Source organism: Brachionichthys hirsutus, chromosome 12 (assembly GCF_040956055.1).
Source record: "Brachionichthys hirsutus isolate HB-005 chromosome 12, CSIRO-AGI_Bhir_v1, whole genome shotgun sequence".
NCBI classification, from domain to species: Eukaryota; Metazoa; Chordata; class Actinopteri; order Lophiiformes; family Brachionichthyidae; genus Brachionichthys; species Brachionichthys hirsutus.
This window is the reverse complement of record NC_090908.1, coordinates 12,419,198-12,446,584: the sequence shown is the minus strand read 5'-3', so window position 1 is coordinate 12,446,584 and position 27,387 is coordinate 12,419,198. Positions and strand designations below refer to the sequence as shown.

The window sequence follows — 27,387 nt, the reverse complement described above, 5'->3', positions numbered from 1 at the left end:
CTAGAATAAAGATAGTAATACTACATTGGTTGGATGCCTTTCTATTAAACTTATATTAAACAGTTTTCCTAAAATCTAATCCATGCAAATGAGTATCTGGTTGTTCTGACATTTTATTCACAAAGTATTACCATGTGCCAAATTTCCCCTAAATTAAATCTGGCTTGTTCCAGATGGTCTTATGAATGTTGCTGTTTCTGCAAAGGTGGGGAACAAATTATGACTGACAGAAATAAAGACATCACACCTTGAAGAATAGATCTGAACTGCCATCCTTCACCTGAGATTTATTATCCCTTCTTTATCTGCGGCCTGTTGGCGTCACGCGCCTCACGACCACAGAAGAAGAGTCATTCTTGTATTTTTGTCCTGGAAGTACAAATTTAGCCGACGTAAACACCGCTTTGTTGTTGCTCCTCAAAAGGGATCCCATCAGGTGCAGACATACCTGCAGGGTCACACGGCCGCACAATGACACAGCACCCGCCTGACCGCGGATGACGTGCAGCATCCTGAGCCGACAAACCGTCCCACTAATGGTGTGACTGGTAATCTGTTTGTACCGGCTCAATGTGTGTGACTGAGGGCTCGCTGTGATCCCTGAATAGATCACAAAAGGGAGAGAAGTCCCTTTTGTGATGCCTCGGCTCATATTACAAGCTAAAGCTCCATGTTAGCATCCCCTTAGCTCCCGCCCATGATGAGATGGCAGATAACCAGGACAGATAACCAGATTTAGAAGCATCCTAACTACGCGCTCACCGATGTTGACCAGTTTTAAGGATGTGCGGCCTCAGCCTGTAATTACGCCTCCGATTCTCTACTGTTGACATAGCTGGACAAATGCAAGTCATCCAGATGTGTGATTCGTGTACGATTTGCCCTTCCTGGCTGCCCTGCTGTATTAAAACAGGGTGTTTGGTGACCAGCTGAACCAGAACCAGAATCAGAATCAGAAGGTGTTTATTGCCATTGTCAGTGAGGGTCGTGCTACATGTAACAGTAATGACTAATATACAAAAAACACACAAGTACAAAACACATATAAGTACAGACACATCACAAACCAGGTCTGGTCTCTCTGTTGTCAAAATGTTTTAAACACTTGTGTTGAGCGACATCAAAGCCTGCAGGCAAAGCTCAGTTCACCTTTGCCTTTCAAAGCGGTCTCTTCAATTGTTTGCTCTTTTTTTTTTTACTACTTTTTTACTACTTTTTTTTACTACTTCTCATGCGCAGCTTGTAAATAAAAATAAAGATTGGCATACGATTAAATGATTATAATATGATTAGATATGATTAGATATGCGCTGTGGATATGATTAATCTCTTCATAATCAACCCTTGCTGATGCAGCAACCTCCACACAACGTAAAACTTAGCGATCAATTAATTCAAATAAACTCTGGCGTTAAACCTGCAGCACTTTGTTTTAGACTTGTATTTATTTGTATCTATTTATTTTTATTCTTACGTCACACATCTCAGAAGCCAATAATCTCTTTAAACCGCTTCCTTTATCGCGCAGGCGCGGTCCGGTCCGTGTTGAGGGGCACGTGCGGGTGGGCGGGGCGCGCTTGTTGTGACACGATGTAAATAAGGCAAGTCACGTGACGCCGCCGCTCTATGTAAGGCGGGGGACGTGAACGCGGAGCTGCAGAGAGCGGGGCTAGCCGTCCAGGAGCGGTGCTGAATCCCGGGCCCGGGCCGCGGCTTTTTTCTTCGCGACTAACCGGCTAAAAGAATATTTCTTTCCGACTTCAGCTACAGTGTTAGCTAAGTTTGGGGGGGAGGGAACGGGAGAAACGTCGCCGTGCGAGGCTATGCTAGCTAGTTAGCTGAGTTAACCCGAACTACAAGAAGAGAAGAAGAAGAGCACACAAAAGAAAGACGCAAAAAAAGAGAAATCTTCGTTAAAGTTTTAGAAATTTAAAAAATGGATAATTCCGGACGTAAGAAGACCTGCTGCGGTATGTTGTTGTTGTTGTTGTTTTTATTATTATTATAAATCTTTTGACACAAAAGGAGATTTAAAACCTCCTTTAACGGTTGCTATGGTTACATTTCTTTTCCCACAGAATGCATCAAAGACTTCTTCACCTCTGCCAAGTTCCTGATCTACATGGGCCATGCCCTGTCGACGTGGGTACGTGCTCCAGAACGCAAACAACGTGTTATTGTGTTATTACAGCGGTTATTACCACGTAAGATGACGTGTTGCGTGAACAAACGGCCAGAGGATGGATTAAACTGACGAGGTGGTCTTTTCCTCTTATTATTTAAACCACCATTCCGCTCCGTCTCATCTCGCCTGCACGGCGGCCGTGAATGACCCACATTTCACCCCCCCCAGGGGGACCGAATGTGGAACTTCGCCGTGGCCGTCTTCCTGGTGGAGCTGTACGGAAACAGCCTGCTGCTCTCGGCCGTTTACGGGCTGGTGGTGGCCGGCTCGGTGCTCTTACTGGGCGCCCTCATCGGGGACTGGGTGGACCGGAACCCTCGGCTCAAAGGTGAGGAGCGGCGCGGCTTCGCGGGGACCGTCATCTCCGGTCAGATGTCTGTCCCCTAAATGTCCCCCGTGGCGTCCCCACAGTGGCCCAGACCTCGCTGCTGGTCCAGAACAGTTGCGTCATCGCGTGCGGGGTCCTCCTGATGGCCGTTTTCCAGTTCCACGAGCAGCTTGTGACGCTTCACAACGGATGGATCCTGGTAAGGATCCGTCGGTCTGACCGAGATCGTTTCTCCAGAAGTTCAACCCTCCGACCCCCCCGGCGGCAGAACTTGTGTTCTTTATCTGATCTGATTTATGGCCACGGGCAGCTTTTATAAGAGTCTCTTTCTCTCTGATGTGTATATATATCGTTGTTTTAAGAGGGATTGCAGTTTTCGTTTGTTCCTTAAGCCTTCAGCCTTCTCACGGTTTTATTATGTTCGCATAATGACAATAAAGTATCTCGACTCCTTATAGACGACCTTTGACTGTTCCACTAACTTAGATCAACGTTATTGATATAGTTTATTTTTTTTTATTGTTTTGTTTCCACAACTTCTTGTTCGACGTATTTCCGCAGTACTAAAAGTATTTTCCAGCTCGTTACTTCGCATTAGGAGGGAGGTAAGAAGCTCCGAGACGCAGACCTCATTCTCACCCGGGGGGGGGGTGCAACGCCGGTCACATGACGGCGAGAGAAATGTGACCCGGCCGGTTCCCTCCCAGCCGCTTTAGGAAAGGATCCCGAACGCGCTCCTCGAGCCGTCGGACCCGCGGCGAGCTTCCTCTTCCAGGCAGAACTTTTCCCACAGAATCGATCCAGAACTGTTTGTTTTTGCAGGTTATTTGATTCTGCTTTTTTTTTGTTTTTTTTGTTTGCTCAGCTGCTCAAACGCCACGTGACGCCAGAATGAGACTTTTGCCTCTTTTACTATTTCGTCATCGGCGTTTCGTAAAAAGCTGCAGCGGCCGCTCGCTTTTTACTTTTTGTCTTTGATGTCAGAAGACGATCAAAGACGCAGTTTGCCTCCTCAGAGTCTAATCGACCTTCAGACGAAACGAGTTGAAAGGAAGCGTCGTCCGTTGTTGATCGAACCGGCTGCTGCCGTTGTCGAGGGTTACGCTCCACCTGGGTATCGATCACACGGTTTGTTTGTTTGTCTCAGACCGCCTGCTACATCCTGGTCATCACCATCGCCAACATCGCCAACCTGGCCAGCACGGCGACCGCCATCACCATCCAGAGGGACTGGGTGGTGGTGGTGGCGGGTCAGGACAGCAACACGTTGGCAGGTCGGTGCGTCTGACCCGTTAATGATCCCGTCCGGCGGCGCGGACCCTGACCCCCCCTCTCTCTCTCTCCCAAACAGACATGAACGCCACGGTGCGCATCATCGACCAGCTGACCAACATCCTGGCGCCCATGCTGGTGGGTCAGATCATGGCGTTCGGCTCCCACTTCGTCGGCTGCGGCTTCATCTCCGGCTGGAACTTGTGCTCCATGTGTCTGGAGTACGCCCTCCTGTGGAAGGTGTACCAGAAAACGCCGGCGTTGGCCGTGAAGGCCGGCCAGAAGGAGCAGCAGCAGGAGCTGAAGCAGCTCGCCACGCCGAGAGGTCGGTCCGCACGGCCGGCGCCGTCGGGGGGGGGGGGGTTAATGAGGAGTAAGAAGAAGAATCTTTTTCCCTTTCGCAGACTCGGAGAACAACCGGAGTCCCGAGGAGTCGTCCCAGCCGCTGATGATTGAAGCCGCCGCCGCCGCGGCGTCCGAGCCGCCCAAGCCGCCCGGCTGCTGCTACCAGGTGACCGAACCGCTCCGCACCCTGCGGGCCGGCTGGGTGTCCTACTACAACCAGAACATCTTCCTCGCCGGCATGTCCCTGGCCTTCCTCTACATGACGGTGCTGGGCTTCGACTGCATCACCACGGGCTACGCCTACACGCAGGGCCTCAACGGCTCGGTGCTCAGCCTGCTGATGGGGGCCTCCGCCGTGGCGGGGATCTGCGGCACCGTCGCCTTCACCTGGGTGCGCAAGAAGTGCGGCCTGATCCGGACCGGCTTCATTTCGGGCGCGACCCAGCTGTCCTGCCTCATGCTGTGCGTCTCCTCGGTCTTCGCTCCCGGGAGCCCCTTCGACCTCGGCGTCTCGCCCTTCCGGGACCTTTTCGCCCACCTGATTCCCCAGGAGACGCTGCCCGAGGCCGACGGCAGCCTCCCCGGGGTCGGCGCCGCTCTGAACGCCACCGCGGCGCCGGTCGAAGAGCTGCTCCCCGCGTCCTACGTGTCCGTTAGCCTGCTGTTTGCCGGGGTCATCGCCGCCCGGGTCGGTGAGTGAAAGGTCAAAGGTTGAACCTTTTCAGGAGTTGCTGGAGTGAAATCAGCTGATGTCAGAGTAATATTTGCAACCTTTGGTTCCAATAATGTCGCCGGCGCCGAGCCATCGTCTTCCTCTGCGGTTTTATCGCCGCTGTAAAGACTCCCATAAGCTTTGACTGTTGCTCTGTGCCCCCCCCCCACCCCCCCCCCACAGGCCTGTGGTCCTTCGACCTGACCGTGACCCAGCTCATCCAGGAGAACGTGATGGAGTCCGAGCGAGGCGTGATCAACGGCGTCCAGAACTCCATGAACTACCTCCTGGACCTGCTGCACTTCATCATGGTGATCCTGGCGCCGAACCCGGAGGCCTTCGGGCTGCTGGTCATCATCTCCGTCTCCTTCGTGGCCATGGGTCACGTCATGTACTTCGTTTTCGCCTTCAAGAACCTGGGAAGCCGACTTTTCCTCTGCTGCTCGCCGGAGCGGAAGGCGGAGCCGGCGGGCGGGCCGCCGCCCCCGACCGCCGTCTAACCGCTTTCACGGAGCGTATCAAGCCTAACCCGACCGCTGCATCCGACTCATCCGCCATCTTTGCCTGTAGCTGGCAGAATGCTATCGCTAACAGGTAACACAACATGCTTTGCGTTGCTCGTTGGGGGAGGAAGGGAAGCAGGAAGCTTCCGGATGTAGCAACACTTCCCATAAAGCAGGTTTTCTGTAACGCTTTTAGTCCGAGAGTCGGGGGGGGGGGAGCCTCGGTCTCTCCTCCTCGGGTCTGATCCCTCGTCTAAAGGAGAAATGCAGCATGGAAGCGGGCGCTCGGGCCTCCCGTTATTCCTCGGTGCTGTAGCTGCGTCCGTCCACGTCTTCCTGGTTTCCACGTGGCCCAAAACGCAAACCTGGGCTCACGTTTCTCTACTTCAGGAAATGCAGACGGTGTGTTTTTTTTTTTTGCGCTAACTGCATCGTCAGCGTTTCGTACGCTTGCGTTCGTGCCACACAAGAAGAGACTATTCCAATGCAGCCTTTTGCCAGTCGCGCCGTTACCAAAGTCGAAGGCCATATATGGCATAGAAGGAAGTGAGGGAAACCAGCTACCTGTCGGGACCACGCCAAACGGTCCGCCTGGAGATCCCCGAGCCGCTCTGTGATTGTACTTTAACGCGTCTTTCTGCTCGTTTTTATGAACGGACTTTGTTCTGTCCCACCTTTCTTGTTCTCCTGAGTAATTTCTCAGTCGTTGTTACACAGGCACTTTACCTAATTGACGTCTGTATTCACACAGAACGCCTGATCCAGGCACTCGATCAATACTTTTGCACAAGGCGTAAATCCTGACGCCCCCCCCCCCCCCCCCCCTCCCGTCTGAAAGTTTCTCATTCATATTTAAGAGAAAAGGCACATATTTTAACAGTCAGACCCACATCAGGAGGAAAAACTGGACCAGCGGTTCTGGATCCAGACTGGGGTCATCCCAGATCCCGGTTTGCTGCTTCAGAAGCTACGACCATGAAAGTATAAAAAGAAAAACCAACACTGGATCGGGCCACTTTTCACACGTGCACTTGAATTCAAAGAGTTCTCCGCTAACATCTTTATGTTGATAAAGGCTGTAAATCAGCCGAGTCATGTCGCTAATTTAGCGATATCTACGCCTAAAGTTAGCCAACGTTAGCCGCCATAAGCTACAGGTCCGACTAAACCCCGCCGAGTATTAAACCAAGCAATTTTTCAAGAGGAATTATTTATTTTCATCTTTCAGAAGTGAAAAATCAAGCTTTCAAGCTCCACCGCTGAGAAACGGCTGCGGCTAGCTCCGTTTCGCCTCGGCTCACCGTAAATTTGCCGAGACGGCGGTTTAGCGCACACGTGGCTGCACGGCGGCAGGATGCAGCCGCACCCTGAAAATCTTGCCAGATTCAACCAGATTTTTGGATGAATTGGAGGAATTCTTTTGGGGTTGGACACACAAGTAGCCGAGCCAGATGTGGCGAGAACAGAAGGCCACTTGTTCGTGCCTCCAGGTGCGTTTTCGTGTTCCTCTGGTTCTGCGTGCGACCGCTAAACCGAGCCTGGACCCGAGAAGACCGACGTTCTGCCGACTCAGGACTTTCACAGCCCATAATTTTTATGTAAATAACTGGAGACGTCGGTCGGATTGAAGTCTACAGTTGGAAAAACACAAAAGTCGACGCTGCCGTGCCGTTTTTTAAGCTTTTTATACAACTAGCGTTAACATTGTGTCAAATCGCAGCTTCATAAAGATTGTCAAAATTTCAGAATTGCGTTTCACGTTCATCTTCATCGTGATTTAGCCCGTCTGTGTTTCTGTACACACATGTAACCGTGTTTCACACATATATATATATCTATATTAGAAAGCATTTAATCACTAAGGAATCATTGGTGTTTGAGGTGCCTAAATAAAGAGAAGCTCCGCCTCCTCCTGTTTGCCCCGCCTTGTTTTTTTAGATCACATACCTGAGCGGGGTCAGCCGTCGCCTCCGGGACGTTCCCTTCTGATGGACGATCTGGTTTTAGGCTCCGCCTCCTTTGACCGGCGGTTCTATGAGTGAACAGAAACGTTTCAGATGCATGAAATGCTTTGCAGCCGGTTTGACAGACTTGACACGCCGATGACATCATATGACCTTTCTGACCCGGTCCACTCCATCGGTGCCGACGGCCCGCTGAACCCGGGGTCCATCACGAGGACCGATCTCTATGAAGCTGCAAGTTAGTCTCCTGCTTGCAAAAAACGTGACCTCCAGCCGGAAAAGGCTGATTGAGCAGAAGTGTGGAGACGATCCGGGCTATTTGTTAGCTTAGCTTAGCACAAAAACCGGAGGCAGAGGGAAACTACTAGCCTGACTTTTCCTTTTCAGGGGAGATAAATATGTAATTGCACATTTGTGCATGGAAACAAAGTTTCACCGCACGGTCGGACATTTTAAAATGTTTTATTCTCAAATTAAAAATGCAATAAACGAACGTACAAAGATTCATGCACGCTTCCGTCAAGATAAAGGATTTTACAAGCATTTAATCCCTTTGCTGCTACGACGTGATTCAGATGTGAGGCTGTTAATGATCTCTATGGATGATCCGGGTTTTATTTAATGTCCGGTTCGGTTCGGTCTATTCTGCAACCCGGTAATAAATAAGGTCCATGTCGTGTTGAAACGGCGACAGGAACCCCAGACATGCAGATAAACATGAAAAAAAAACACCAGAGAAGAACAAATGTGGAACCGAAGCTGCACAGAAACGGCGTAGAAAATCTGTTATCGTTCAAAAGGGGCGGAGTCAGCAACCGGGCCAGAACCCAGCGAGGCCGCAGCTTCCCGAAGGGAACAAACCGACGCAACGAAATAGTTCTCTGTGAAGCTCCACCAACATCTGGACTTGATTCTCCTTTTCTTCAGCGAGTCCGTCTCCGTTCAGGAGTCCAGCAGGCCCGACAGCCAGCTGCGGTCCAGCTTCTTCAGCCGCCTCAGCTCCCGACCCTCAGCTTGAGTCAGAGCCGGGGGGGCCGCCGCCGGCCCGCCCTCTGGCGCCCGCTCCGATCTCGTGGCGCCGGATCCCGTTTCCTCGTCGGAATCTTCCTCTTTCTCGCTACCCATTTCCTCCTCCGCCTGTTTATTTTGGACGCTGAGAAAACACGAAGGGAGAAAGTGAACATGACTCAGCGCATTCCTCGGGAGCGAGCCCTGACGCGCCGACTCGGCTCGTTTCAGCTGACCTGGAGTCTGTGACGGAGACGAGGAGGGACTGCACAAACATGGAGCAGAGGACGGAGGTGGGGGGCAGCACCTGGGCCGGAGTCTGCAGGAGCTGCCGGGAGGAGAAAAAAAAAAAGCGTCTCATTTATCCGCTTTCAACTCCGGAAGCCGCCGTCGCCGGGGGAAACGGTCGCCGCGCGGCTGAAACACCGACCTCTCTGACGGCAGCCGAGCCCCGAGGAAGAGCCGTCCTCTCGGCCGACGCGTCGCTCCACGCGTCCCCGCTTTCGCGCTGCTGTTCGCGGTGTTTCCCCAGCAACAGGTAGAACGGCGTCATGGCAACGCTGTCGTCGATCATGAGCTGAAAGGGGGGGGGGGGGGGGGGGGGGGGGGGAGAAGCTGCAGTGGCCCCTCGTCTTTAACCCCGCGCGTCGGCATCCCCCGTTTTTGCTCACTCTCACATACTTCAACTCGAGTAACTGAAAGTATCCGATTACTTCCTGCGCCGCCGGGCGGGGCCTACCTGTTTGCTGGACGCCATCAGTCTTTCCTCCTCCGCCTTGGTGGTGAACGTCAGGAGGTCCTGCAGAGAAGCGTGTTAGCATGTTAGCGTCGTAGCTACAGGAGAAGCACGCTCTTCCTCCCGACGCACCATGCCGGGAGTCAGGAAGAAGAGCCGGCAGCGGTTGAGCCACTGGCCGCTCTCCTCGCAGCTCTCCAGAAACTCCTCCCTCGGCGCGAAGACGGCGTGGCTGACCCGCCCCGAACACACGGCCTTATGGGAAAACAGCGGCCGGGGTTCGCTGGGTTTGAACACGAACACTGAGAAGGAAAGCAAAGAGAGGCGTTGGATTACGCCGGTTCGACACGCGGGGTTAAATCTCTAGAACGAAAACGCCATTTACAGTCGGTGCAACCGGCCTGGGAGGAGAAGGCCGCCATGTTGGCAGAGAAGGGGTCGGCCAATAGCGCGCTGACGTCCATGGAGGTGCTCCACTCCACTGCCGGGCGACCAAGGGGGGGGGGGGGGGGGGGAGGTTGAGTCACGTGTTCATCATGTAAATGAAGGGTGCAAGTTCGAGTCCCGCGGCCTCACGTGAGCAGCTGAGGAGGTTCCAGCAGCAGAGCAGGTCGCTCGCCGTGGCGCCCAGAAGATATTTGGAGCAGCCGAGTCGCCCAAAACAGAGATCCCTGGGGGGGGGGGGGGAGAGAAAGGCCCCTTTAGTTCTCTGAGACCATAAAGCCCCCCCCCCCCCCCCCTCCTCCTCCTCCTCCTCGCACGACATATTTCACAGGATTAGCTTGGGAGGATTTTTCTGCTTTGGGGGCGGGGCTTGGAATGAGAAGACGCACACACGGTCCTAACGGGCTTGGATGTGGGGCAGCCGACCCGGTTCCCCAGCCGGCGGTTCTGTAACGGGTTCCTCCCCGGCTGAACGCCGGTTCCTTACTTTCAGGAATCGGTTCCGTTTTTTTTTTTTGCCGGCTCACATTAGCGGCGCCCCCGTTGAACCCGAGGGAAGCACGTTTCCACGGCGCCGCTTCCCGTCTCCCGTGAGAAACTCAACTCTGGAATCCTGCCTGTTGCCAGCCAGAGGTTTTAACCCTTTGCTCACCGAGCTAGGGTCAAACGGGCCGGGCGTTTGGTCATGTGACCGGAGAAATCAATAAAGTTAATGAGCAGGACGACAGTCAGGCGGTTCTGAGGGGGGGGGGGGGGTCAGTTATATTAGCGCACCACGGCTGCCTGCCTTCACGTCAACCATCTGAACTCTGACCTGATGGGCTTGGGCGGCTGGGACAGCGTCGTCAGCAGCTCCCAGGAGGCGGGGCTCCACACCGTCACCACCTCCTGGAAGGCGACGGCGAGCAGGGAGCCGTCGGCTGAGAAACGCCAGGCCGTGATAGGATCCGACAAACTCACAAGACCAGGAAGGGCCCTCATCTGCTGGGGGGAAGGGGGGGGGAGAGAACCGGATTAGTGTAGAGACAGCACCGGAGCGCAGTCACAAACCCGGCAGGGCGGGGCGGGGCACCTCCTGTGTGGGCCGGGGGGGCCAGCCGCCAGGCTTTGAAGAACCCGTCCCTGCTGGTGGAGACCAGCACGGCGGCCTGGCTGTCGGCGGCGCCGCAGAAGCACACGTCTGTGATCTGGGCCTCGTGGGGGGCCGAGACGGTCGTGTTCAGCGCGAAGCTGCGGGCGAGCAGAAGGCGAAAGGCGGCAGCGATTAGCGACCGCCGGCGGTGGCGTCCCGACGGGCCGGAACCGCGCGCGGCCCGAGACGTCCGCACCTCTGAGTCAGCTCGTCGAACGCCCACAGCTTCAGGTTGACCTCCGGCTCGCCGCCGTCCTCGCTCCGCTCCTCCACGGTGGCCAGCCAGCCGCCGGAGGAGTCGAAGGCCGCCTTCGCCACCTCGAACTGCTGCAGGCCCGCTTCGTGGACGAACTCCTGCTGCACGATGTCCAGCTGCGGAGAGACGACCGGGATCAGGGGCGGGGCGGGGCGGGGGGGGGGGACGCGGCGTCCAGTCTTCATTTGGGCTCACGTTATAGAGCAGCTTGTCCCTCTGCAGCGAGTAGAACTGCAGGTGACCCGGTTTCCCGTTCAGGACCAGGGCTTTGCTGCGCGGGTCCAACATCAGGCCCGTCTGGACGCTCTGCCCTGCATGAGGACGGAGGACATCGTTTCCTGTCTCGTTTCCTGTCTCGTTTCCTGTCTCATTTCCTGTCTCCGCGTGGACAGATTAAGGATTTAGAGATTTATAGGCCACCCGGTGGATTATTGACGTGGAAATACGAGCCGCTATAAAACCTTTGAGCTGCGTTTCCGTGGCAACGCCGCTTCCCCAGAGCAGTAAACGGGTTTTTTACATAATCTATGCGTCCGATCGGGACGGTATTGATCAGGCCGCGCCCACCTTTGACCAGGCCCTGAATGACCGCCGACACCTTCACGCAGCTCTGGATGATCGAGATCTCTGAAATAAGAGGAGACAGAAACGCCGGATTTACCGATTCACCCTGAACGCAGCCTCAGCGGCGGCGTTTAGTCTGAACTTCTTACGGAACCCCCGTCACGCAGGACAACGCCCCCCCCCCCCCCTCGGCGTCTTACTGTTGTCGGCTTGCGAGGCGCAGAACAGCGACCCGTCGGGCGAGACGGCCACGTGGGTGATGGCGGCTCCCAGGCGGGGCAGGAAGTCCCGCTGGCTCTCCTGGTTGTAACGCCACTGGACGAGAACCGACTCGATGCCGCCGCTCAGCAGGTTGGTGCCTGGAGGCGGAGCCAGAGCCGGACGCGGGGTTTCAGAGGCATTCGGAAGAAAGGATCCCGAAGAGCCGGGGGCGAGGACCCACCTTCCGGCGTGAAGCACAGCGAGGCGACGGCGTTGTGGTGCCAGTGGACGGTGGTGTAGGTGTACTCCCTCGCCTGGTTCAGGTTTCTCCTGAGACGGAATCCATTTTAAAACGGGGCGGAGCAGCAGCAGCGGCGTCAAACGCGCCCCCTACGGGGCCGGCGTTTCGCTCACCACAGGCGGATCTTTCCATCCTCGTGCCCGGTGGCGACGCAGTCGTCTTTCGGGTGACAGGCGACGCAGGTGAACGTGTTCTTGCCTCCTTTCTTGTTGTCTTCTTTGAGGGAGAACCTTTTAAAAAGTTGCACACAGCGATGATGTCGACGTTGTCGACGGCGTAAACGGCGCGTCTGCGGTCGGACCCGAACAAGGGGCGGGGCGGGGCTCACCTGTACGGCTTCCGCTTCCTGAAGAAATAGACTTCGAGGTGCTGACCTTTAGCCGAAACAATATATTCACCCTGAGGGGAAGATAACAGTCGCTTAGCGCCGACGCGGAGAAACGCTGACCTCGGTGGGGGGGGGGGGGGGCGTACCTCTCTGCCGAAGGCCGTGGTCGCCGGGTTTGAGCCGACGTCGTCGAGAACAGCGGAGAACTCCCGGGCCTCCACCAGCTGATCGGCGCTCTGCGGCAGGTGCACGGCAACCAGCTGGAACGACTCTGCAAACAGTCGACGGCGAAGCGATCACACATTCCTGCCCGGTGACCTCTGACACCGTTCCTCTTTCACACCGCAGAGAGCGCTGCCCCCCCCAAACGGGAATCATAACGATTCCTGGAGGCGGCGAAGGAAAACCATCGTCTACGGCGAAGCGGATGGGAAGAACGGCTTTAGCTAGCTTCACCTGTCAGCTAAGCTAATTAGCCGTTTACCTGTGGGCGGAGCTTTTCACTCCTGATCAGATCAGGGGCGAAAGAGTTCATTTGTTTAGGAGTGAAAGAGCTCCCCCTGCTTCGTCTTTGGTTTATGAAGCAGCACGGTCTGTTACCGCCACCTAGTGGCGGCACTACGTCATTGCCAGGATTAATTTCTTCTATGAATGCTCATCCTCTGTCAAACCTACCGGTCCTCTTGTCCCCGGGTTTGGAGGCCACAACGAAGACGACCCCTCCATGCTTTGGAGACGCGTAGATGGAGTAAATGGGATGTCCCACGACGAAGGTCTGGAAGAGATCACACAGCCGTCAGAGAGAACTCATCCCGACCCGTCGAGCCCGTCACCGCCGTGAAGCGCCCCTCGCAGCTCCGAGACGGCCCACACGAGTGAGATCTACAGGCAAACCTTCACCCCGCACACCTGGGGAAAGTTCGGGCGTGAAGCAACACCGACTGGAAAGAGAAGAAGAAGAAGAATCACCTTAATCAGGATCCCGTCTGTGAAGTCCCAGAGCCTGACCGTGCCGTCCAGCGAGCAAGAGAAGGCCTGAAACGAGCAGGAAGGAGGAAACAGGAGAGATTCAAACTCCCATCATCAGCGGTCGCCGTTATGAAACCGATTCGCTTCCAGCTCGGCACCGACCCGCTCGGATCGACGCACCTGCAGGTGGTTGGAGGGCTTGAGCAGCACCCCCGTCACCAGGTCGGTGTGTCCCCGCAGGTCGTGGACGCACTCCTCCGTGGACGTGCTGAACACCTTCACGCACACGCCCGACGGGCACAGCAGGAACCTGCGGCGACACGAAACACGTCGTTTTCGCCAGGAACTGAGTTTACGGGTGCGGTGTCACCTGGTTTAATCAATCAATCAATAAATCAATACTTTATTAGACACAATGGTCCAATAAGAAACAACACACAACATTTGCACAGTAAATAAATAAATACAAGTATTTACACAGTGTTTAGACACACTATTGTTTTATTGTGAAAGGCTAACCGGATGTGCCGGAACGGGAGTTTGGATTGTGGCTCGTGAAGTACGAAGACGCGAAATAAATGCGGTCCAGTTGCTCTACCATGTGTCGCACGAATCATTACGTCAAATAACGCGACACGGGGCCGAACGACGGCGATTCTTAGTGACGGGTGCGTCACAAAAGGTTACAAACATGTTATAAGCTAGCCAATATGGTGGCGCCTCTGAATAAACAGCGGCAGTTCGCGTTGCTAATGCTAACCGGTGCCGCTTCCGCGCTGATTAAACTCCGAAGACGACCCGTGAACGTCTCCCGCCAAATGTTAAACATTACCGGACGGAAAGCCCACTCTCACCGGGAATCGTGCGTGACGACAGGCGCCCTGAAGTTGAGTTTACCGCCGCCGCGGTGAACCACGCGGATATCCCCGTGTTCAACCATGTTTCAGCTAGTCTGACGTCATCCCGCTGCGACTTCTACTTCGCGTGAAGTTGAAGCGGTTTACGTGAATCTTAGCGACACCTTGTGGTCAGGAGTTAAAACTGTCACAGTGATTGTGTTTTTTTTCGTGTTTTTTGTTATTTACACGCAGAGTTACGTCTATTTACGTTAAATCACAGATCATAGATGTATCGATAATTATTTAAATACAGACAGTGTTCAGTCCGGATGATTTACTCACATGAAAACAGATTTATGGGTCGCGAAATTTAGATAGTACCAAAACATATTTTTCTCTGCTGCCTTATAGCAATAGCATTTTGCGCAAGGTAGAAAAGTACAGTTACCTCCAGGGAAGAGACAGACGTTTTTGCTCCCCCGCGTTGTCTCCCGGGGCGCGCTCCGGGACTTTCCGGTAACATCGATGACTCAGGTTTGACGATCGGTGATTGGTTGAGCGGGTTTCCGGAGGACAGCCTCCGACAATAAATTATGCCGCTTCCTCATCTCAGAGTAACGTAGAAAACGAGCGTGAGAGAGAAGCAGGTGCGCGTGGTGAATAAAAGTAAAAGAAACGGAAACGACTACAGGTAACAAAAAAAACAAATTTTTTTTTTCGATATATCATAAATTACTCAACGTAAATAACCTAACGTGACCCGTTCCCTTTAGAATTAGAGGCAGCATGAGTCAGTGGAAGCAGATTCAGCAGCTGGATGCCAGACTCCTGGAACATGTGGACTACCTGTACGACGACAACTTCCCCATGGACATCCGGCAGTGTCTGGCCACCTGGATCGAGTCTCAGGACTGGTGAGTCCCGCCTCCTCTACACACAAGCTGCTATCGCGTACAAAAAATACATATTTAGCAATTAATCATATGAGATCTAATGTGTGTTATAAATGTGTTATAGCTTATTTATTAGGGTTAGGGTTAGGGAGCTGACTCATGCAGGAGATGTAGATATATAATACCCAGAATAATTACTTTACTGGGGGGGGGGTTGTTCTGTGTCAGTGACCTCATTTGAGTTTCGTTCTGTTTCTTAGGGACGCGGCGGCTAACGATCAGTCGATGGCGACGGTTCTGTTCAGCAACCTGCTGTCCCAGGTGGACGTGGTTCGCTCTCACGAGCAGAACTTCCTGCAGAAGCACAACATGAAGATCATACAGCAGCAGCTGCAGGTGTGTCACCTTTTCTATTTTTAACCAAAGACATGACGGACGAGGCGAGACAGGAAGGTTACAAGGAATAGACGTAAAGAGGGGGTCGAGGACTCCAGGTACCTCGGGCTTAGAGACAGCGGCTCTGAGGGAAAGACAGGAGGCGGAGCTAGATGAAGATGCTGAGGTTCTCCTGGGGAGGGACCAGCTTGGACGGGATTAGACATGAGACAGTAAGAGGGACAGCCCTTTGATCTTTGGTGCATTCGGCCAGAAGGTGAATGGGAAGTCGAGCATCACGGTTGGGCCGTGCTTTTCCGCCGTGCTGCATTCAGGCGTTGATCTCTGAGCTCGGGCAGCGGCGGCGTTCCGTTCAGGCGGGTTCAGTCGGGTTACGCTTCGCAGAACCAACCTGAGAGTTGGATGCCGCTGTTTCCTGTGTGTCTGAACGTGTCACCGCTCGCAGAGGAAGCACTGAGAAGCTGCGGTAGCCAGATGTGCGTGTGCGTGCGTGTGCATGTGTGTGTGTGTGTGTGTGCTGCAAATATACACAAACGTAAAATGACTTCCTGGCATGTCCTGAAAGTTAAAAGATCAGTTTCACCACAGATTCTCTCCTCTTGTCGACAGATTTCTTTATTTTTATTTTTTTTGAAGAAAGAGAAAAGATGCCCGAACTGCCGCACGCCTCCGATCTTTTTACTTTCACTCGATCGCTCGCGTCCCCGTTTCGCTGCCAGGACCCGGTCGAGCCGCATTCTTCTGCCCTACCGTCCCGTAAATAAGACGTCTCTGTCAAAATGACTTCCTCTTCATCGTGTGTGTGTGTGTGTGTGTGTGTGTGTGTGCCTCCACAGGTGAAATACACAAACAACCCCGCCCTCGTGGCCCAGGTAATCTCCAACTACCTGAGGGAAGAACGGCGAATCCTCTCCAACGCCTGCATGAAGGAACAGGTTTGTCGCCGCCTGTCCCGCGGAGGGGAAGTCCGCTCACGCCCCGTTTCTCGTGTATCGGCGGCGCGTTATGCACACACACACACACACACACACACGCACTCCCACTTTCTCACCTGCCAGTTGGCGCTGCCGTGACGCATTCAGAAACCGTCCGTTAACCGGAGCGCCGGAGGACGTCATTAGTAGAAATGTAGAGACTAGAAGAGCGTCTGTCCAGCAGGGTCCGCTGGAGACGTCGCTGCAGGATCCCGTCGCCTTCGAGCGGCAGAAGAACACGGACAACAGAGTCGGCGTCATCCGAGGCAGCGTGCAGGTAACCCCCCCCCCCCCACTGACACGAGCAGATGGAGCGCTTCATTCGCTGCACTGAACCTCACAGAAGCCCCGTCTGCCCCCCCCCCCCCATCCAGTTGGTGGACCAGGCTGTGAAATACATAGAGGACATGCAGGAGGACTTCGACTTCCGCTTTAACACGCTTCAGTCTCGAGGTGAATCTCCGGCGCTCATTAAAAACAGCATCATGTGACACACGGGTGAACCTGACACTGTGTGTGTGTGTGTGTGTGGGTGTGGGGGGGGGGGGGTCCGATAGATGGGGACCCCGAGAAGATGAAAGAGGAAGTAATCAAACTGCAGGAAATGCTCAACAGGCTCGACTTCAAAAGGAAGGTACTTATTGATCGTGCCGAGTCGCCGCTTTCCAGGCAGCAAAACATCAACAACAACAAAAAACAAGCGTTTTTTCATTTGCTAGGAGATCCTGTCGAAGATGGATGTCGTCGTCAAGGAGATTGATGATGTCATCGCGTCTCACCTCAGCCCCGAGCTGCTGGACTGGAAGCGGCGGCAGCAGATCGCCGCCATCGGCGGGCCGCTGCTCGCCCCGCTGGACCAGCTGCAGAACTGGTAACGGGCCGGACGTTTCCCCGAAGGCGGGCGGAGTCCTGCGTGCTCGTATCATCGTATCGCCCCTCCTCTCGCAGGTTCACGCTGACGGCCCAGAGCCTCTTCCAGGTCAAGCGTCAGCTGGACAAACTGGGCGATCTGGCCGTGAAGGTCACCTACGAATGCGACCCGATCCCCCTGCAGAAGCCTCAGCTGGAGGAGCGGGTCAAATACCTGCTCTACCACCTGATCAGGAGGTCTGAGGGGGGGGGGCGGGGCTTAAATCCTGACCGGGTCTGCTCTGGAAACCCAAGGCTCACGCCGGGCCTGCTTCCTCCTCAGCTCGTTCGTCGTGGAGAAGCAGCCGTGCATGGCCACCCAACCGCAGAAGCCCCTCATCATCAAGACCGGCGTCCAGTTCGCCACCAAAGTCAGGTACCTGCGCGCTCCGCTGTGATTGGCTAGATCGTGCTAGAGACGGAGGAGGATCCCCAAACATTTCCTTCCCTCCCAGACTCCTGGTGAAACTCCCCGAGGTGGATTACCAGCTGAGAGTTAAAACCACGTTTGACAAGTGAGACGTCTTTCCTCACGTTCGCCGCCGACCCGCAGCGTGTGAACGCCTCCTATTGATCTGTCCTTCTTCGTCCTTTCTGTGTCTCCAGGGACCTCCCCCCGGGCAGAGTGTGAGTACGCGCGGCCTCGCCTCGCTTTTAGCTCGCCGTGACCAGTAAACAAGCGTCTTCCCTTCATTCTTTTTTTTTTTTTGGGGGGTTGTCGTCTGACTTTAGAAGTCGCCAGTTCCACATTGTGACCCACAACACCAAAGTCATGGACATTGAGGACTATTCCAGCGGCTGCCTCTCGGTGACGTTCAGACACCTGGTAAGGAAACGCACCTGTAATCAGAACAAACCGACCCGAGCGGGAGGAGCCGTCAAAAGTTAGCGTCCTTGTCAGAGGCATGAACGTCCCGGGACCAGTCCCAGGACCGAGTCCCTTTGATTTCTGGTACTTGCTAATAGTACTTAAGTATTAGAATAAGTACTGCAGGAGTGTTTTTATACTACAGTGGTGACTGAGTTTGCGTCTCACAGCAGCTGAAGGAGAAGAAAAGCTCCAACAGCAGCACGAAAGGGAACGAGGTAAGACACCTGTCGTAGCGAGCCTCAGCGTTGCTAACAGGCTAGCGCTACGCTCCGACGTGAAGCTGTGCCCCCCCCCCCCCTGTGCTGTAGGGGCTGCTCTTTGTCACGGAGGAGCTTCACTCGCTCGGCTTCGAGGCCCGCTTCACCGTTCAGGGCCTCAGCGTCGACCTGGAGGTCAGTGTGCATCCTCTCCGTCGATTGGCTGTCTGTTTTCTCTGGCGGCATGCTCATTGGCACCCCCCCACCCCCCACCCCCTCCCCCACAGACGTGTTCTCTGCCGCTGGTGGTCATTTCCAACGTGTGCCAGCTGCCCGGAGGCTGGGCTTCCGTCATGTGGTACAACCTCCTGACCGACGAGCCCCGGGTGAGCGAACGCGGCGCCCAAAACGGAACCCTGACTTCGTTACGACGCGGCCGCCGTCTCAGTTGGACTCTCCCTTCCTTCCTTCCTTCCTTCCTTCCAGAACTTGGCGTTCTTCTGCAGCCCACCCCGGGCCTGCTGGAGGCAGCTCTCCGAGGTCCTCAACTGGCAGTTCTCCTCCTTCTCCGATCAGGGGCTGAAGAAGGAGCAGCTCCTCATGCTGGGGGAGAAGCTTCTCGGTAGATTCGCCCGTTGGTCTTCGGATCGTCCTGAAGCGTCAGACTAATACGAACAACGTGCCGTCGTGTCTTTTCAGGTCAGCGTGCTCCCTCCAGTGACTCGCTGGTGTCCTGGTCCAGGTTCTCTAGGGTAAGCGCCACCTAGTGGCCCGGGAGAGCGTCCTCCTCCCCACGCTGTTCCCGGACACATTTTTACATTGCACCCGTTTAGAAACCTTCTTTGTTTTTCTTCTAGGAGAACATTCCAGGGAAGCCCTTCACTTTCTGGATGTGGCTGGATTCCATTCTGGACCTCATCAAGAAGCACCTACTGACGGTCTGGAATGAGAAGTAAGGCCGTTGTCGTGGACGCGGGACGCCATCTGTTCTTTAGAGTGGCGGGAAAGGCGCGAGGTTCTCGTACACTCACCGCCGCCTTTCCGCGCAGCTACATCATGGGCTTCGTGAGCAAGGAGGTGGAGCGCCTGCTGCTGAAGGACAGAGAGTCGGGGACGTTCCTGCTGCGCTTCAGCGAGAGTCACCTGGGAGGAATCACGTTCACCTGGGTGGAGCGCAGCAACAGCGGTGAGGTGGCCCCGATCGGACGAAGCATTTCCAACCAGAGACTCGTCCTTGACTCGATGCTACACTACGCTCCGCTAGCAGGAGAGGTCAAGTTGAACTCCGTGGAGCCCTACACTAAGAACCGGCTCAGCGCCCTCCCGTTCGCCGACATCATCCGGCACTACAAAGTCATCTCGGAAGGGGTCGTCCCGGAAAACCCGCTGAAGTTCCTCTACCCCGACATCCCCAAAGACGAGGCCTTCGGGCGCCTTTACAACAGCGAGCCCAGCAAAGGCAAGAGCCGCTTCCGTTTCAGCTTCTTTTGATTATAAGCTGTAATCATTTCTCTTTTGTCCCTTTTTACATTTCCAGTCTATCCGTACATTTCGTTTTCCTGGATGCCCATCTCGGAAATGCGGTGAGTTCATTTCAACTCCTTCTCAACATATTTGGGATTAAAGCATTCTTTTTATCATTTTCTATTAAATACATTTCTTTAACGACACCGAAGACAAAATGTCTTTAAAACAAAAATAGAGTTTCGAGTGTATTTGGATTCCTTATTTCCAGTCATGTTCTCGTTTCGACCATTCCTTTCGTTGCTCGCCTGATATTTACATTTAAAGGCTATATTTACGGTGAGGATGTGGCTATTTCCTGGTTTGGTTGATCATGTTCCTGTGATCCCAGCTCTAGTCCCAGCAGCACGCCACTTTCTTGCCCGTCTCCTGAACCATCGATGACGCCGGGAGAGTTCGACATGCTCAGTGACCACATGTGCTTCGACCTTGACACGGTCGGTTAGCATCCGTTGCTATTTGGACCGTTTTTCTTATCCACAGCCAAAGCAACGATGAATCTATCCTAATAGCATATTATATGTACAAGACGCATTTTTGCTAATGCCATGAAGCTAATACTAAACGGTTCTAGTGTTTCTGTCACACAGCTTTTACATCTAAATATGTAAAGTAGCAGCGAACTCGTGCAGGCGTGAATATTTCCTTCTTTGTTACTAATATTGTTCTGTCTAATGTTCTTTTACAGATGAGTTCTTCATATTCAGAATAACATGAGCAATGGAAAACATTGATCAGTTTTCTTCAATCAATTCCAAAAGCGTTTGATCAGCATCTACATCTTGATCAGTCCAAATAGGTCTCTGGGTTTAATTCATTGCCAAAACTGTTATTTGCTTTGTTCATTTTTTTTTTTTTTTAACCATATATATTCATAATTGTTATAAAATATTTCTTATTGTGCCTTTTCAGATAGATTTATTTTTAACTGTTGATTGGTTTTCAATAAAGCCTGTGTTGTACGGTAGACAGTCCATTCAGTATTTCACGGTTGCGGTAACTTTTATTTTGAAAGAAGCCGGAAGCCGGAAGTTAATTCATGCAGATTAAACGTTTTATCCCGTTTTCTTGGAGACATGTTAGTTGTTGCCGCGAAACACGTAATTCCTGGATCAGGAGTGGGCGGATGCAACATTTTTGCCAAGTTATCTTTAAATAAAGGCTCTCCAGATATTTGAGTAAATGTTCGTAACACTTGAAATAAAAACATTTTATGCTAGTTACGCAGTGTGTGTTTGAGTCTTGGGTTATGTCGTCACAAATTAAATATGGCGTCGAACCACGTACGAAAAAGAAGCATCTTAAAATGCACTTCGAGAGGCGCCGGAAGCAGTTCGGTGTTTTGAAAAGCGGAAATACGCTCTTCTTAACGACAGTCCACTTGACGCCGCACGAGCGCCACATTCTGGGGAATCACGTGGTCTCACTGGGCGTGGCCGGTGAGTATAAAACACACCCCTTCGTCTACAGCGTTTTGTAAACCTTACTTTATCGTCAAGGGAGCGTTTTGAAACTCACCGGTGTGCTGCTCCCGGTTTGTCCGTGGATGACCAACAGCCTCCGGGTAAGACATTTTGTTGTCAAATAACCAAAACTACAATGTAGTTTTATATAATATATATATATATTTATATATATAAAATAGTTACTGTTATGCTCAGATATAGTTATCTAGCTCGCCATGCTAGCTCTGTCGCACTTTCTCCCCCCCCTCTGTTTACATCCGTCCGGTTTTATTCTTTCCGACTCGCCCAATGTTTTTCGCAGATGACCCGCTGGCAGGAGCTGCTGAGGCTGGATTCGGCGTCGCAGGGCCGGGTTCGGCTTCTGTACGAGGACCGGTTCCTCTTGGAGATCCGCCAGAGTCTGAGTGCGGCGGTAGAGAGCCTGGACTGGTGAGAAGTCCGGACAGGTTCCCGGAAAGGAAACTTTATTTATCGGCCCAGCGTGCCTCACGAAAGCACCGGCTAAGCGTGAAATAACAATAAAAGTACATAAATAATCATTCAAATAAAATAGATTTATTTTTAAATCTGAGTTTTCACAAGTCTGGCTTAACAGAATGGTCTAAAGCCAGTACATGAAAATACTTTTAAAGTACTTTAAAGTGAATTATCTGAGCCGGTGCAGAGAGCCGAGTACTGTACTAATATGGTCGTACTTCCAGCAGCGGCATTTTGTTCATACTGGAGCCGTGTAATGGCCGTTAGAGCAGTCTAATCTGCCGGAGACAAACGCAGACTCTCCAAGTCTGGTTTAGACACTTTATTTTTGATCTCTTTGATCTAAAGGAGAGCGCCTCGAGGCGACCAATGACACTCTCTCTATGTCTCTGTGGACCAAAGACAATAATCTGTTTCATCCGTAAAAAAAAAAAAGTTTTGCACCCACCCCCTGATCTGCTCCACAGAGCATCTGGTCAAACGTGCTGTTCTGGTTATTAAGGGTTAAATCATTCTCTATAGAGCCACAATTACACGGCTATTACAGATTAATACGATCTGCTTCGTACTACTCGCGACCAGGGAGGGTTCTGTCCACCGAGGCGTTTCCAGGTGGGACGGACTCCGTCTCTGAACGAGTGTCTCCTGTTGCCGTGCGGCAGGGATTCAGCGGCGGCGCATGAAGACCGCGCCGCCGGCTGCTTCCGCGCACTGGCGGCGGATTTGGAGGAACAGAGGAGGCGGTCTGTCCGAGAGAACACCGTTCTGCAGGGGCCCGATTTCACAGGAATGGGAGACTACTTGCTGGTAGGGGAAAATGCGATATTTAATTTACATTTATCTTTTTAGAATCATCCCGACCGCTCGTTGCTTCGCTACGTATCTGCTCCTAGAAAACCTTCGAAGGTCAGCCGATGACCTTGGCTGCGATCCTCTCTGAAGGCCTGAAGAAGGAGCAGGAGATCCTGGCTTCAGCCTACGAGGCACAGGTGAGAGCCTTTTTAGTTACACATCGCGTACCTGAGGTGGGGATTCTAACGAACGCCGCGTTCCTCAGGGACGCAGCGTTCGTTACACATCGCGTACCTGAGGTGAGGATTCTAACGAACGCCGCGTTCCTCAGGGACGCGGCGTTCGTCACACATCGCGTACCTGAGGTGGGGATTCTAACGAACGCCGCGTTCCTCAGGGACGCAGCCGCCCCGTCGTGGAACGGAAACGGACGCCGACGGACGACAAAGTGAACGAACTGAAAAGCCGGTTTTCGGTAAACCCTCTTTGCGCTTTGACGCGTTTCATCACACGTTTCCTCGTCGTCTGACGCTTCTTCCTGTGAACGCAGGAAGTAAAGAAGGAACTGAAGCTACTGGAGGGCCGGAATGAAAAGCTCACCTACATCCAAGAGACCCTGCAAAGCCAAGGTGCGCTGGGAGGCGTGGAGACGGCCGCGCTGGGCGTGACTTCCTGCTTCACTCGCGTGTCCTCTCGCTTGCCCCCCCCCAGTGAAGCAGCACGTGGAGCTGGCCCCGGCCCACGCCGCGGTGGAGGAGAGCTGTCTGAACCAGGCGAACACCATCACGGTGACAGAACGGGTGCGTTCTCTCGGGGACACGCCCCGCCGCAGACCGGACGCCGTCTCATCCGTCGGTCCGTCTCTTTGTCCCGCAGAAGGTGCTGCAGTGGACGTGGCAGGTATTGAAACTGGCAGAGGACATTACTGCGACTCTCCTAGAGGAGGCGCTGCCTGACTGGAAGCGCAGGCAGCAGGCGGCGTGCATCGGGAGTCCGGCGGACACCTGCTCGGTGCAGCTCCAGAAGTGGTGAGAAGTCTGCGTGGTTTGTGGCTGAGGAAGAAAACATCGCCCCCTGTTGTGGTACTCCAGTACTGACGATACTTGCAGGTTCACAGCTGTGGCTGAAGTCCTACTAGGAGTTCATGAGCAGATGCAGAAACGGCAGAACCAGAACCAGAACGGCGGCTCCGACGCCTCCAGCCTCTCCGTTCTCGCGGCAGAAATCGAGGGATTCAACCGGACCCTGTTCACGAAACTTCTCGCAAAGTGAGACGAAGGATCGGATAATTCCGCAGTACATTTCACGCGAACCGCCGCCCGACGCTTTACGGGTTTCTGTGGTCCAACCTCGCAGCGCTCTGGTGGTCGAGAAGCAGCCGACCATGTCCAGTCAGCCGCAGCGGCCTCTGATCCTGAAGACCGGGGCGCCTTTCGACGTGGCCGTGAGGTGAGGCTGCTGCTTTCCTCTCCATAAATAAACTCGTGGTTCACAGAGCTTCACGGTAATAGTTCGGTTTTTTTTTTTTAACGGCTTTGACCGTACATTCCGTCTGTTTTCAGATTCCTGGCGAACCTTCCGACGTTCAAGTACCTGCTCAGCGTCAAACCCGTGTTCGACAAGTAAGCCTCAGAACGCCACGACCAACGCTAGCGAATCTTTCTTCACGAGTTTCGTCCTCACTTCGTTTCGTTTTCTCCCAAAAATCAGGGATGTCGAAGAAGTCCAGACGATTAAAGGGTAGGTCCGAGACCAGAGCCGTTTGTTCTGTGGCCGTTTGGACCGAGACGGAACTGTTGCCGTTCTAGGTTCCGCTGCTTCGTCTTCACCAGGGACGCCTCGAAGGTGTTGGACGAGGACGAGCCGGGTGGCGGCTTGGTGGCCGAGTTCAGCCACATGGTACGATCCGTTTACGCACGAGTCACGGACCGGAACCTTCCATTTGACTGCCTTGTTCTCCGTCTCAATACTTTCGTCAGTCACTCGGGGACACCAAAGAGAGGGTCAAGAGACCGGCGGCGGTAAGGGGAAGCGTTCGGTCGTGTCCCGAGGACGTCGGTGTCTCTCCTGGACCCTTTGTCCTTCGGCAGAACCGCCTGTTGGTCACCGAGGAACTCCACGTCATGAAGTTCGTGACCGAGTTCCGGTACGCCGGACTTCGCTGCAGCATCGAGGTGAGAGCGAGTCCGTCGGCGGCGTTCGTGTCCGGCGACCGTCGCTGCTTTTACCGTCTCCTCCCGCGTCGACCAGGTGAGCTCGCTGCCCGTGGTCGTGATCACCGCCCACTCTCAGGTGGACGCCGCCTGGGCTTCGATCCTGTGGAGCAACGCGCTGTCCGCCGGCGAGCCGAGGGTAGGACGCCGTGGAGCTTCGGGAGTCTCTCCTTGCGTCTCCTCATTTCCGCCGGGTCAAGCGGGACCAGAGTAAACTGCGTCCGTCCGCTCTGCAGAACCTGTCGCTGTTCCTCGACCCGCCTCCTCTCGCCTGGCAGCAGCTGGCGCAAGTTCTGCGCTGGCAGTTTCTGACCGTCAGCCGGCGGGAGCTCGACGGAAACCAGCTCTCCATGCTGAGGCAGAAATTTGTGGGTGAGTGTCGTCGGGGTGACCGAATCGAACGCACCCCGGAGCCTCGTTCTCGAGGGTAAACTCCTGCCGCTAACGTTTTCGTGCTTTCGCTGTTTTCGCCGCAGACGGTTCTGCTGACGTCGTTCTCTGGAGCAAGTTCTCCAAGGTGAGCGTCGGACGACAACCGGGCGTTCTGTCCTCCGGCTCCGGTACCGTCGTTCATGTTTGCCTTTCTGTGGGGGGGGGGACAGAAAGAAAGTGCCTGGTTCTGGCTCAGTGGGGTCCTGGACATGATCAGACTTCACCTGGTGGATCTTTGGCGCGACGGGTAAGACGCATCTCCAGCCGTCGCTGCCGATCGATTACATTTAACGGCGATCGGGACCCGATCGGACCGGGCGTGGCTGTTGTTCTGATGGATTAACTGCTTCCTGTTTACAAATCGACTGGCTTTCAGCTTGATCATGGGGTTCGTGAGCCGGGCCTCGACGAAGGCCCTGCTGCAGGAAAGACAGGCCGGCAACTTCCTGCTCCGCTTCAGCGAGTCCAGCAGAGACGGGGCGATCAGCATCAGCTGGGTGGACCGCCCCAACGGCGGTACGTCCTCTGGTGCCGCGAGGCTAGCAGCGCTGGTTCTGATTGGCTGCTACCGATGGTCATGCTGCTCGACTTCCTGTTTGCGCCCCTCCCCCCCCCGGCAGAGGTCCGGGTGCATTCCGTGGAGCCCTACACCAAGCAGGAGCTGGCCTTCATGCGTCTGGTGGACATCCTGTACCTGCCCAGCCTGGAGGCCCAGCGGCCCTCGGAGGGGAACCCGCTGCTCTACCTCTACCCCGACACCCCCAAAGACGCCGTCTTCAAACGCTACCGGAAGACTCCCGGTATTCCGCCCGGACTCGCATTCCAATACTCGACTTCTGAGCCGGTTCCGAGTGAAATCTTTTTCTTTATTGAACACGTCTTCCGTTCTCGCAGCGACGCCGACGTCGGTCAACGGTTACGTCATGAGAGACAGGAAGCTCTTGCTGCCGTGAGTACGACGGTCGGCTTGAAACCAACGGCGCAGGATTCAAAGCGTCGGATCACGCCTCCGTACGTTTCTGTTTCCGCAGTAATCCGTCGCCGCCGCCGTCTCCGCCGAGCGAGGACGGCGGCGCGGACATGGAAGTGGACGCGGACCAAAGTGTGAGTTTAAAGGAACATTCCACCGTAAATCTGAAAGATCTCTTTCAGGTTTATCGGATTCAGATGTTTCCCTGCAGACGGAGAAGCAGCAGCAGCTGAAGGAAATCGTATCGGATTTATTGGAGATGGACACCTTCCCCGACCTGAACGTCGTTCTGCCGGACCTTCCACAAATTCTGGGCAACAACGTGGGTCCTGGAAGCTCCTCAACGTGTCTGAATCAATCACTGGTCTAGAAATAATCCATCCATCTATCTTCCACCGGGGAGGAAACGGTCCGATCAGGGATATCCGGACTTCCCTCTGCTTCACCACGACGGACCGATACCTAGAACTCTGTCCATTGAGATTATGATCATACAGGACCCCGTACTCCCGAAGCCCCCCCCCCCCAAGATACGAGGGACGCGGTCCGACGCCTGGACTGCTAAAAAAAAAAAGCAATAAAACATTTTTGTGCATTTTAATATGGAGATGCTACATTTCTTACACATCTTAATCCATTTAAAATATTTGATCATTTCTCATGTACAGTATGTATATTAATGTTTACCATATAGTTTCCTCTATATTACACTAAATAAACCGCTTTGGTGTGAAATACTGCCACTGTGGAACGTCACGAGTGACGACGGAGGTTCCGCGGGAATCCTACCGGAACGTCGCGGGTTGGGGGTTCGGCTAAAACCATCTATAGCGTATTATAATGCGTTAAATTTACATTTAAATTAACTGATAAAATGTCACAACAAATCACGATGTGTTTATGAATGTTATAAACTTGCCATAAGGCTTCCCGCGCTCAACCAACTGAAGTCCCTGTTAATATTTAGGGTATTTGTTTGTTTTGTTTCCATGGTTACCAGTTGGTCTAAGGTGATTGTCTTGGATGTGGGATTCAAAATGTGTTTATGTACACACAGGCTGCCTTGAAGTATTTTTTAAGATGTCTCCATAAAAAGTCATTTTCAGTTTCACCTTCACTAAAATAAGTTCTTCATATTGATCCAATATTCTGCATGAAGTTTTAAAACCGAGTTATAAAAATCACA

General features: G+C 53.6%; 3 protein-coding genes across 3 annotated transcripts; 2 read left to right on the top strand and 1 right to left on the bottom strand.

Moving 5' to 3' along the window:
- The first annotated feature begins 1,802 nt into the window (after positions 1 to 1,802).
- On the top strand, positions 1,803 to 7,410 carry slc40a1 (solute carrier family 40 member 1). Its single transcript, XM_068746369.1, has 9 exons — positions 1,803 to 1,970; positions 2,079 to 2,146; positions 2,354 to 2,513; positions 2,597 to 2,712; positions 3,661 to 3,787; positions 3,865 to 4,110; positions 4,190 to 4,822; positions 5,026 to 5,436; positions 7,284 to 7,410. Exons 1-8 carry the CDS (start codon positions 1,937 to 1,939, stop codon positions 5,340 to 5,342), a joined length of 1,701 nt encoding a protein of 566 aa, XP_068602470.1. The 5' UTR covers positions 1,803 to 1,936; the 3' UTR covers positions 5,343 to 5,436; positions 7,284 to 7,410.
- A 345-nt stretch (positions 7,411 to 7,755) lies between these two features.
- wdr75 (WD repeat domain 75) lies at positions 7,756 to 14,188 on the bottom strand. Its single transcript, XM_068746311.1, is given in 22 exon segments — positions 7,756 to 8,462; positions 8,554 to 8,645; positions 8,748 to 8,894; positions 9,057 to 9,116; positions 9,186 to 9,355; positions 9,439 to 9,534; positions 9,630 to 9,724; positions 10,312 to 10,425; positions 10,427 to 10,478; positions 10,570 to 10,727; positions 10,826 to 11,001; positions 11,081 to 11,196; positions 11,453 to 11,512; positions 11,650 to 11,808; positions 11,892 to 11,980; positions 12,065 to 12,181; positions 12,280 to 12,350; positions 12,426 to 12,550; positions 12,955 to 13,054; positions 13,249 to 13,314; positions 13,429 to 13,558; positions 14,103 to 14,188. Coding segments are annotated over 22 exon segments (2,490 nt in total). The 3' UTR covers positions 7,756 to 8,251.
- Positions 14,189 to 14,737: 549 nt separating this feature from the next.
- stat4 (signal transducer and activator of transcription 4) lies at positions 14,738 to 26,572 on the top strand. The gene is made up of 47 exons (XM_068745974.1): positions 14,738 to 14,778; positions 14,861 to 15,001; positions 15,241 to 15,376; positions 16,213 to 16,311; positions 16,535 to 16,627; positions 16,725 to 16,803; positions 16,908 to 16,984; positions 17,070 to 17,221; positions 17,299 to 17,457; positions 17,543 to 17,635; positions 17,715 to 17,774; positions 17,866 to 17,886; positions 17,992 to 18,085; positions 18,298 to 18,345; positions 18,439 to 18,522; positions 18,615 to 18,713; positions 18,814 to 18,949; positions 19,027 to 19,079; positions 19,185 to 19,279; positions 19,377 to 19,513; positions 19,598 to 19,786; positions 19,865 to 19,910; positions 20,183 to 20,292; positions 21,228 to 21,290; positions 21,351 to 21,415; positions 21,619 to 21,746; positions 22,457 to 22,601; positions 22,688 to 22,783; positions 22,984 to 23,061; positions 23,137 to 23,215; positions 23,298 to 23,386; positions 23,463 to 23,614; positions 23,696 to 23,854; positions 23,943 to 24,035; positions 24,149 to 24,208; positions 24,297 to 24,326; positions 24,374 to 24,485; positions 24,638 to 24,760; positions 24,837 to 24,938; positions 25,036 to 25,171; positions 25,276 to 25,316; positions 25,402 to 25,478; positions 25,608 to 25,747; positions 25,852 to 26,031; positions 26,126 to 26,180; positions 26,263 to 26,335; positions 26,413 to 26,572. Exons 2-47 carry the CDS (start codon positions 14,874 to 14,876, stop codon positions 26,569 to 26,571), a joined length of 4,623 nt encoding a protein of 1,540 aa, XP_068602075.1. The 5' UTR covers positions 14,738 to 14,778; positions 14,861 to 14,873; the 3' UTR covers position 26,572.
- The last annotated feature ends 815 nt before the right edge of the window (positions 26,573 to 27,387 follow it).

Bases quoted from the DNA above. Each gene is read 5' to 3' on its own strand.
- slc40a1 (XM_068746369.1), top strand. From the start codon at position 1,937: ATGGATAATTCCGGACGTAAGAAGACCTGCTGCG. The intron at 1,971-2,078 runs GTATGTTGTTGT...CTTTTCCCACAG, and splicing joins ACGTAAGAAGACCTGCTGCG to AATGCATCAAAGACTTCTTC. The intron at 2,713-3,660 runs GTAAGGATCCGT...TGTTTGTCTCAG, and splicing joins TTCACAACGGATGGATCCTG to ACCGCCTGCTACATCCTGGT.
- stat4 (XM_068745974.1), top strand. From the start codon at position 14,874: ATGAGTCAGTGGAAGCAGATTCAGCAGCTGGATGCCAGACTCCTGGAA. The intron at 23,062-23,136 runs GTAAACCCTCTT...CTGTGAACGCAG, and splicing joins AACTGAAAAGCCGGTTTTCG to GAAGTAAAGAAGGAACTGAA. The intron at 24,939-25,035 runs GTAGGACGCCGT...TCCGCTCTGCAG, and splicing joins TGTCCGCCGGCGAGCCGAGG to AACCTGTCGCTGTTCCTCGA.